Source organism: Aptenodytes forsteri, unplaced genomic scaffold (assembly GCF_000699145.1).
Source record: "Aptenodytes forsteri isolate BGI_AS27 unplaced genomic scaffold, ASM69914v1 Scaffold51, whole genome shotgun sequence".
In the NCBI taxonomy this organism is placed as follows: Eukaryota; Metazoa; Chordata; class Aves; order Sphenisciformes; family Spheniscidae; genus Aptenodytes; species Aptenodytes forsteri.
In genome coordinates, this window is record NW_008795495.1 from 2788909 (window position 1) to 2799940 (window position 11032).

Consider the following 11032-nt stretch of genomic DNA (forward strand, 5'->3'; position numbering starts at 1 on the left):
GACAGTCCACCCATCAAATCCATACCTTTCCAGTTTAGAGAGAAGGATGTTGTGGGGGATACAATTTGTCTAACATCAGCTACTGGATCTTGAATGTTTTCTCTGTCAGGTTAAAAAGATGTAGCCACAAGATTTTCCTTCTATGTTCAAGGGCATACCCATGGTTATTACGTCTCTTCTCAACTTCTCTTTGAGAACCTGCACACTCCTGAGCTCTTTCAGACCTCATCAGGCTTGTTCTCTGGTCCCAAAACAGTTTCATGGCTTTCATTTAAATTATCCTTGTGTCGCTACAACTTTCTCAAAGTATAAACAGTGGGCCTGGAAGCAGTAATCAGACAACACTGGTTTCACTTCACTATTTCTACTTGATGAACCTATTTTCTGTATCTAACAGGAACTCTTCCTACAACTTCACAAAACCCTCACAGTGAAGTAGCTGTTTACGGTGCTTCAAAAATCCTTCTCAATTTACCATTTTTCAAGAACTGAGATTTTGTTTTTTACATTTTTAAAGGGTTTTTTTTTCAAATCTTACTCCCAAGGTAACAAGACAGCAAAACAGGTAACAACACCGTACATTTGTGTTTTTACTGAACAATGCCAATGGTGTGTTTTAAGTGGAAGTTGTCCTGCATAAATTGAAGTATACTACATCAACATCTCACATGTAAACTCATAAATAATAAAAAAAATAGCCCACTAACATTTCCACCTGTCGTGGTTCATCTCCAGCAAACAATGTTCAAATGGAATTCAGTACATTTTTTTGTCTTTCATTCTTTACTGATAAAATCCCAAGTTCACTGGTTCACTGTTTGCTGGTGCTGATGCTAGGTGACTGGTCTTCAACTCTGTTATCACCCTTGCTCTTTTAAAGGTTGAAATTACTTTGGCACACCTTTCGTTCTTTGGAATTCTGTTTTCCAAACTTTAATTAAAAGTAATATTTGTGGTTCAGAGATTTGAATCTCCACTACTAAAGGCCTGCCTAAGTCCCTAGCTCAGATCATGCATAGTAACGTAAAGCCCCACTGTTCAACATTAGCCCTCTAAAGCAGGTTGTCTACAGCCACACTACATAGCGTTTTGTCATGGGTCACTGCTGATTCTTAGGTTATTGTCATTTTTGTACTTTTTCTTTTAATTCAAAGTATATTCAAAAAATGAGGGCTGCAGGGTTTCTATGGCATGAAACTATAAGCATGCAAAAGTAGATGGGAGTTTTGGAAAGGGAAAAGCGTTGGGGAAGAATGGAAGAACCCAACCTGGTGCAACCTGCTGGGAGTAGTCCCTGGAGTAAAGTGTGCCCACATCAGCATTCAAGTTCATCTCAGAGGGAACGAGTCAATTGACTCACAAAGCGAGCCTAGGATTGAACCAGTATTTGCTCAGCTGGAGACCAGCAGGTGGGAAAGAACATCAGCTGACAACTATACATGCATTTTGATGGATACAGTTCTAATAGGTCAAGTGTCTTGGCCTGATCATCATCCAGCTTTTTTTTTTTTTTTTGTTAATAGACTTTTTGGTTAATATAATTGCCCAAGAAACAAAAACTCCCTAATGTTAAGATGGAGGCTTCAGGATCGTATGTTTGTCTTTTTGTTCTACTACTCTACAATCTCCTGTAAAATTATTTTCTTACTTAACTTTATATTTCTAAAATGTAATTATACAATTATAAATGTCAGGGATCCTGAAAGTTATCTAGAATGCCATGCTCTCTGCAGGACTGGATTCATGATTGTGCTTAAGCTCTCACAGCTGTGCTATATGTGACACTAAAGATACTCAGTATAAGAATGAGAAACTAAGTGATAGGCAGGACTGCATTTTATTCACAATCACTGAAAAGGAACGGGAATAAACAGTCAGTTCCTGCCATAGGTCAGCAGTGGCACTCTGCAGAGTCTTTGCTAGGTCATGTGCTGCTTGACTAATCATAATTAACCTCAAAAAAGGGACAAAGCGACAAAATTTGCCCATGATAAAGTTAGTGAGGGTAGTAAGACTATGGCAAACTGTGAAGAACTGCAGAAAGACATGTAAGACCGATTAGAAAATAAAGTGACAGATGCAATTCAGCATAGATAAATAAAAAATTATACACATGGAGATAAACAACTGTAGCTTCACATACAAATCAATAGCTTCTGAGCTTATTATTACCACTCAAGAGTGAGATCCTGCGGTTACGATAGATAATGCCATGAAAACAGCTCAGAGCTCAGTTCAAATTAAAACAGTCAAGTATTAGGGATTACTAGGAAAGGAATAAATAACAAGAAAGCAAACAAGCAGGCCAGTACTTAACTACATGGCTAATGCTGCATGCAGTTTCGGTTCCCTTCTCAGAAAATATGACACCCAGAAAAGTTTCAAAGGACAATAAATACAGAAGCTATTCTATGCCTTTAGTTAGCCAAGGAGTATGTTAACTAACACATTTCAGTTTAGAAAAGAGGAAATTTAAAGGTGAGTATGTTATACATGTGCAGAATCATGACTGGCACAACCATGACAGGTAAAAGTTTACTGTACAGGGAACATTAAATCAAGCTAGTAAAAATCAGGTTGTGGCAAACAAGAAGTGGCAATTCTTTATGCAACAGACCGATTGATAAAGGCTGCTGTTATTGAGGAAGCGTATGTCGTCCAAGGGAAACTGGACAAGTACTGGAAAAAAAAACATTGGGAATTACTAAATAGAAAAACCATATGATGTTCAGGAAAGCCTGGAATAGAAGGCACTTGGAAGCTAGAACACAGAAGGAAAAGAACCAAATGTGCTCGCATTGTTCTTATCCTTCCTCAGGCATCTGCTTTTGACTACAAAAGAGGCTACCGTGTTAGAAAAACCTTTGGTCAAGACCTGTATAGCTACTTCTATGTTTATCTTTTCCAGAGTTCCAAGAGCAGGTAAGTAAGGAGCCCAGAGGAAAAGCACATGCTGTTTGCTTGGCTTCTTACAGTTAAATGTAGTAGAAGGTGGTATGTTACAAATGCAGCCAAGGCTTCTCAGCCATCAATGCTAAGTCTGAGCACTCATGTTCACATAGTGGGGATGCTAATAAAGTGACGGACTTACGTTACAGCACAGATATGTTTCCAGGATGAAACTTCCTACTAGAGGGATTTTCTTCTTTTTTTCTTACCAGGAGGAAGAAAAAAATATTTCTTGTATTTGTTCTGGATGGTACCCCAAATTAAAAGTAATCAGGAGTTCTGTTATACCAATTCCTAAGCACATTTGTTCCATGCAGTATTGTGAAAGAAACTTTGCCAAGTATGCTGAGGAAAAGTATATAGACTTTCTAGGTAACCACAGATCTGCCAAATTTAAGAAACATCTCTTCCCTGCTTTCAGCCCATATATGTTAAATATTCAACCTTAAGGTTTGCGTTTCATTTTGTAAATACGAACTATCAAGTATAACCATGTTGCCACTTAGTTCAATGTAATGATGAAAATGATGCATTTTTTGTTTTGTATCAGTCAAATTAGGTTTTTGAATGTCAAAAACGTGTCCTGCTTCTATAATTCTGCATGACAAATGGTCTACCAGCAAAGTCTAAGTGCATAAAACCAGTAAGTTTATTGATGATAAAATGGTAGGTGCAACTTACTGGACAGATCAAGAATTATATATGAATTGTTCTCATACTGCATTTGCAAGCTGGTTTTAAGCATTTCAAGGACATAGAGCCAAAACTGAAATCAAAGTAATCAATAGAGTAACATTCAAGGGAAGGCATCAGAATTCCTGTACTGCCCAAAGATCTGGCAATGGAAAAAAAAGGAAAAGCACCAGCAGAAACATGCACTCCAATAGGATTTCATAATTATTATTCTGGGCACATTTGCTATAGTTTACAGAAAACTTTCAGAATTTAAGTTTCATGGGTGAGAACTACAGACTTAGACGTGGCTCCTGAAAACAGCAAGAATGCTCCCCAGTCTTTTCTCATTTTTGAGATGTAGCACTGAGTCTAGATAAAGTTAAGTAAAAGAGCTAATTGCTAATTTGTGTTGATCTGACCTGGCGTTTTCATTATGTTTTACTGACTTTTCAGACTTCCTAGGATATATTTCATTGTTGGTATCTTTTCATACTAGGGATACCTTAATGTTTTCAAAAAACATTATACCCAGTATTCAGAAGTTATAAATCTGAAGTTAAAATCCTTTGTAAATTGGTGTTGTAAGTGTTCATGAGCGAGCAAAATGATACCACTTAAAAGTCCCCCAGTTTAGTTATCCAGAAGTTTTCACAGCATCCTCCTGGAATGATTTTTGTCCAGGCTAACTGGAAATAATGGTGATTCAGTGTAATATAAATATTCTTCTATTCTCTCTGCCAGCAATGTGAAGTATTTAGCCTCCTGGATCACTTTTTGTAGAGCTATGAGCTAGAGTGCATATGATGTAAACTCTTAAAATAGAATTTTTTTTCTCTGCACAAATATAAAATTTGGCTTAACTAAGATTCCAGGTTCATTTCTAAATGTGTTCCACCCTATTAACCTTGGAGATTACTCTAGGTCCCATTAGCAGTGCACCTTGAAACCATGCTAACAAAAAAACGAAAAAGCTTGAACAACAGCAGATGAAGAATACACAAGAAACCATTTTCTTATGAAGTAGAATTCCCAGATGCAAGGATATTTACTGGAAAGTAACATGATAAACAGTTTACCATATATACTATAAACATTTGTTTTGGCATCAGTGAAGATTCCTAGTGCTGAATGAGAAGACATTCCTATAGCAAATGACTGTTTAAGACTCATTGATTCCCATCAACCAAATCTGATGCTTCTCATATACTTGAATAGGCAGTAATGATATAGCCCTAATATTTTTAGGTCTAGTGATCAGGAAAATGTAACAAATGTAGCATCTGAACTCTGTAAAATATTCCATGTAATCTAGAATTTAAATTTACATACATTTCTGCATGGGTAACTGAAGTTCCCTTGTTATTCGAGTTAAAAACACTTTTTCCAACAATTTGATTCAAAAAGGCAATTCATTACCTACATTATCAAGAGTGCTTTATTTCTTACTTTCATATTGAGACTTAAGTCACTTCCCTTCCCCTAATTAAAATAAAGTCAGGATGGGCTTCATTCCTATCTGGTCTATAAAGAAAAACTAAAATTGTACATGTAGTTTTTCATCAAAGCAAGACATAAAAAACAGAATATATTAGCACTTCTAAAGGATGCATTAACAAGCTATACTCATCATAACAATATTTGTTGCTACACACTAGTAAGTTCAGCAAGTGTGCAGTATCTGACATGGTTTAAAAATACTGGATGCCAAAGAGCAATTGCACTATATTCACAAATAGTTCACAAAAATACCAAGTAATGAGATTACTGGTGAACTTATCTTATTAAACAACTTTTCAAAGCTATTCTATACATCATCCTTTTCAAGAAGATGACAGAAATATTCTGAAACCTTCACACACACACTTATTTAACTTTCTTTCTGAATAGTGGCAATCTTCACAGCCTCTGTTAACTTCAACTTGGCATTCTTCTCACACAGAAATCTTCTCCCATGTCAGCCTGTCATATTTTCAGCGGCCTAGAAACAGAAAAAACATTTATTGCAAATCACCAAAAGTAGACACCATGTAGATGAAATTTAATCTTTTCTTGAAACAATTTTAATTTACCTAGAGAACTTAGAAGTCTAAAAATAAGCTACTTATGAAAACTGTAAGATGTGTTGTGCTGTTCTCCAACGAATACTTCTATTTTTTTTAAAAATACTGTCAACCGCCATCAGCCTTTATTAACATAGCCATTACCATTTGCTTGTGTTAAATTGTATATTCTGTATCTGAGCAGCTTGTATCCTGTACATTTTACCCTAATGCTTACAGGAATTGCTCAAATGCATTAATTTTTGTTCCTTTGGAGTTTACTTCTTTATACAATTTATAGTAATTATTACTCATACAGATAAATTATTGACACAAAACTTAGAACTATGACACTAATCATAACTGCATAAATCACACTGCCAATTATTTGATCAAGGTCATCAGTGAGTATTTTTATTACTGAATAACTCAATCCAGCCAACAAGGTACAGTTGTTGGAGACTGACATTGGTAAATTTTAAGCCAGTTATGGGACAAAGAGGCAAAGGATAGCAACAGGAATGATAAACCGGTAAAAGCAAAGGAAGAAGTAAAACAGCCCTCAATTACTTATATGCACAGTTAAATATATATGTATGCACACGTTTAAGCATGTACACAAATGTAAAGTATGCATGAGCATGAATACAGAAAAACGTTAAGTTAAAAATGAAGTAAAAAATTTGAAAACTGGTGAAAAATAGCCCTGACTAGCATCCATCTAGTCAAAAATGCATAAGTTGAATTTTCTAAGAATCAGAATGCAGTCTTCCAGAACAGAGACAGGCAGGCTAGATATAGGTTTCCCCTCCACCTCCCCAGAAATAAACAAAATAAGATACAGTGGAAAAGAAATCATGATGTTTAGGTAGACGGTAAAGAATGAAAATCCTTTAAAAGGCAAGTGAGGATTTTTTTTAAACCATAGTTGCCCTCTCTACTAGCTAAACAGGTAAATGCTAATTATGAAAAGCCCTATATATACACACACCATGAAAACCCCTCATTTGACTCTGGAGAGATTCAAAGCACAGGTTAATGTGGTAAAAGCAATATGTGAAGATTACATTAGCAAGCTGCACATAGCTGTTTACAAGTACTGCTGCATACTATTAGGCCTGAGGTTGTAGAAATGAGGCGATACGGGTTAAAGGAGAAAGTAGCAATCTATTTGTGATATGATGCAGATAAGAGGGCAAATGGTGTCTACAAATGCCCAGAATAAAAAGCTGTGGGTTTTGGTTGTTGGGTTTTTTCCTTCAAAAGAGTTAATCTAATTATTTCTGAAAAGATGTTATTCGTACCATTTCTTGCTTCATTCAGTTGTATACATTGCCTTTTCTATGGAACAGTTCATTTCCTTGATTTAAAAATGAGTCATATCTTGAAGTACAATTAGCAAATTGAAGTATAGCAAGTTGAACACAGATCTGACTCTTAAAAAACAAATCTACAAGCTTTTTAGGCAAAAGCATTACCTTTAGAGCTTCTGTAGCCTTACGCAGTTCTTTAATAACAGATGATAATGCTTCTGGATTTATCCCCTGTTCACAAAGCCGCACACAAATAGACAATGTCTCCATATCCAAGCCAGTGTTTAATATTCTTGAAATCTCAAACAGAACTGCAACAGAAAAAACGAAAGCACTTTAGTCCCTACAGACTATGAAATTTCAGTGATTGAAAATGTTATTCATCAACACTTAATTTCTAGAGAGTAGAGTCTGTGAACATGACAGTTGTGGAAAGCTCTTGCAGTCTGAACCTCAACAACAGCATTCATGTTCAGCTTTCCAGCATAAGATAGAAGCCACAGCTTCTAACATAAGTACCATGCTTTCCTGGTTCAGCAAACTTAATACTGGATAATGGGTTTTGAAAAATAAAAGTTAGGTGAAGAATTCAATAACTAACATGCTTGCCAATTACGTAAAAGGTAGGCTATAAGAATAATATGTGCTTTTGAACTCCAGATACTGATGAAGTCGTACTAAAATGGACTGGAAGCACATTCTTAAAGCTTTTACAGAGAATGTCAGAGGTTTTCTAGCCACCTCCTTCCGTAGCTAAACCTGGCTTTAGGTCTAACATTAACATTGGTTTAAGGATAAGCAATACCATTCGATTTTTACATGACCTGACTCAAAAGCAGCACCACAGGTCAGTATGAAACGCTTTGGAGAAGGAGATTCCAATCAGCTTTGTGCAGAAACAAAGATCTCTTTCTCCTTCTAAACCTTCCCTGGAAGGCCGCTTTTCTTTGATTCTCATAAACAGTTTTTTATATATGTAACAGAACAACTTGCTGAGATTTTATTTCTGGTTGCTACAGTAATCTCCATCCTGAGGCTAAGCCTCTTGTCAGTATGAAACGCTTTGGAGATGGAGATTCCAATCAGCTTTGTGCAGAAACAAAGATCTCTTTCTCCTTCTAAACCTTCCCTGGAAGGCCGCTTTTCTTTGATTCTCATAAACAGTTTTTTATATATGTAACAGAACAACTTGCTGAGATTTTATTTCTGGTTGCTACAGTAATCTCCATCCTGAGGCTAAGCCTCTAGCAATACAAGTTGATTTCAAACAGATGTTATTCATGCTGTTTCTGTAATCAAACCTCCCCCAAACTAGGAGAAAGTGAAGTAGGTCTTTCTTACCACGTAAAAGCAGCATGGCAAGTGACTACTGTCCACTTGACAGCTACAAAAATATTCTACTGTAGTATACCAAAGACATTCTGCAGCACACCCTCAGAGTCACGCTTACCCAGGCCAAGACACTAAAGGCCTAATGCATCCAGTCAATTCCACTGAAGTCACAGGGAAATGTCAGATGCTACAAAAAAAACCTCTAGGTGTGATAATACTCTTGAAGCCCACACAAGTAGGTTGGATTAAGAATACGCACAAGTTTAAGACATGAAAGCAGTTTGTCAGACCAAAGCCCTAGCTACAAGACACAAGGGAAGCTTCCTGCTCCACAACAAGGCTTTCTGTTCCCACTGGATTGAAAGCAAACCGTTCTGAACACATTACACACGCACACCCTGTCCACATGAAAGCATCTTCAACAGCCAGATAAAGCAGCAACAAATTGATGCATTTGCAATAAAATGCAATTGAACATTAAGAGCTACAGAACTAAGAAATCCTGACAACTTACCAGAAAAATAATTCTTACTTTCTTTAACCATTTAAAGTTTATTATAAAATTTACTAAGCATGTGATGTATTTGAAGGCAGAGCAGTAAATCTAACTAAAGATAAGTTCCAATTTCCTATGTCAGCAAGAGTTGTAGTCACTCATTTCTAATAGGAAATACCTTTAGGTGTTGAAGCAGCATCTTTGGCAGAGAGAGATAGCAGTTTCTCCACAAAAAATCTGAGCTCTTAACAACAATTCTGCAGAAAACAGCTGCTAAATATTTATAACTGACATCCTAGATTAAGCATTTTACTTGTCTAAACTACTAAAGATATAAAAGAGCACTTTTTTTTAATAGTTCTACCAACCCATTTGCTTCCATTAGATGCGTATTACTTACGCAGTAAGTTAAGACGCAACACAGATTTCATGTTCAATTAAAAAAGGTCTAAAAAAATTATCCTACAAATATTTCTTTCTACTTATTATGATGGGCCCTCATCAAGAAAAATCTAATTACACAGACACAGCTATCAGTGGTTTAGATTTTCAGTTACTTCAAAGCACTTTAAATATTCATATAATGGAAATTTCAAAAGATTAATATTAAATTGAACAGTAAAAAAACCCAAAACGATTTATTTATTGAGTGCAGTAAAAGTTCAAACATGAGTGTATTTCTAAGACTCTCTTTAAGTAAATCTTTAAAGATCAAGTGTATTTTTAAGTTAATGGAGATTTGTTTTCTTCTAAAAACACCTGGCCTCAGGAAGAGATTAAATTATGAATGTCCATCCTAAATAAAATATACACATTGTTACACAGGAAGCCTGGGCTCCTAAATCTGAAGGCTAGTACACTTTTCATAGCAATTCTCAAAAGCCTTACTTTGTCTTTAAATTTGCATATCACCCCTCCCATCTAAAACATTCCTGCAGAAATGGAGAAAGGGTAGGTGTCAAGTACAGTTAGGAGAACTTAGTATCACTGTCCTTCCCAAACAGATCTCTCTCCAGCTGCACAGAATGGTCTTATCCTCTTGAAGCATCAAAGCATAATCCTGCTAGTCCTGCCTTGCCTCCAGCAGCAGGTCAGAGTAGGTAGATCAGCAGCTGAAACACTAATTTTTACAGCAGTTCAGCTCATCGAGGTCTTCGCTAAGGAACTGTATGTAACAGTAGCCATAGCTATAATGGGAAGGGAAGACCATGAGAAAATAACAAACACAAAGCAATACCTCCCTGAACACAGTCTCTAGTCCCTCATTAGGGCATTTCCAGAGAAAGTCTTCATATTTAACAACCCTCAGGGGATTTCTTGGCAACTTTCCACTCTGCCTGAAATCCATACGACCTTTTGGCACAGCCATTCCATGGACTTCCAGCTTCACACGACACATTGCTAAGAAACACCTCCTGAACCTGCCAGCTGTGATTCCTCATAGTCAGGCTAGAAGAGAAAGTGAACACCTGATCCTTACACACCCTGATCACATTTCTCACAGCTTATAAATCTTGGAAATATTTCCCACTACTCCCGGTGCCACTTCTCTCACATTGCCCATCCCAAAAGAGCGCGCTTTTTTTTTTTTTGTATCGGGAACTATTCTAATTCTGTAACACTGACTGCCCTTCTCAAAGCTTTTTCGCTGTAGATCTTTTTTTCAGTAATTTACTCGGGTTTTCTGACATGAGCAGTCCACAGGAACAAGATATCGGGGTTAAGATCAGTTCAGGTGCTGCCACTTACAGCACCACAGGGCTGGTCCTTCCTCTCCCTTCCACACACTTCCTTCCCTCCAGTTTAAATCCAAGATGCACAGAGCCAGGTAACATAATTGGCATCAACCATTTCAAATAATGAGAAAGAATAGCAAATGTATATATTTACAAACATTATAAACCAACGTTATTCTAAACTAAATGCTTAACAGCTAATTAAGACAAACCAAGGAGAGTTACACGAGTTTCAAAGATACTAGCACCACACGCATATTTGAAGTGTTTCCGACATCACGCGTTACATGAAGTAAAAAGAAATTGCTATGCGCTAAATCCTTAAGCGATTGCAAACCGTAATCCCCTTCACAGGAGAGGCGCTTGTGTTGATTCGGAGCCGGCTCAAGGCCCCGCAGCCTGCGGAGAGGGGCGAGGGCTGGAGCAAGGCCTACTCGGAGAGGCCCGAGGCCGACCCGGGGCTGCCGGCGCGGCGGGACCGGGGCCCCCGGC

At 37.1% G+C, this 11032-nt stretch overlaps 1 protein-coding gene across 1 annotated transcript; it reads right to left on the reverse strand.

Moving 5' to 3' along the window:
• Positions 1–4641: 4641 nt before the first annotated feature.
• MZT1 (mitotic spindle organizing protein 1) lies at positions 4642–10219 on the reverse strand. Its single transcript, XM_009281741.2, has 3 exons — positions 10158–10219; positions 7142–7287; positions 4642–5602 (listed from the first exon to the last, which is right to left on the reverse strand). Exons 1-3 carry the CDS (start codon positions 10201–10203, stop codon positions 5579–5581), a joined length of 216 nt encoding a protein of 71 aa, XP_009280016.1. The 5' UTR covers positions 10204–10219; the 3' UTR covers positions 4642–5578.
• Positions 10220–11032: the final 813 nt, after the last annotated feature.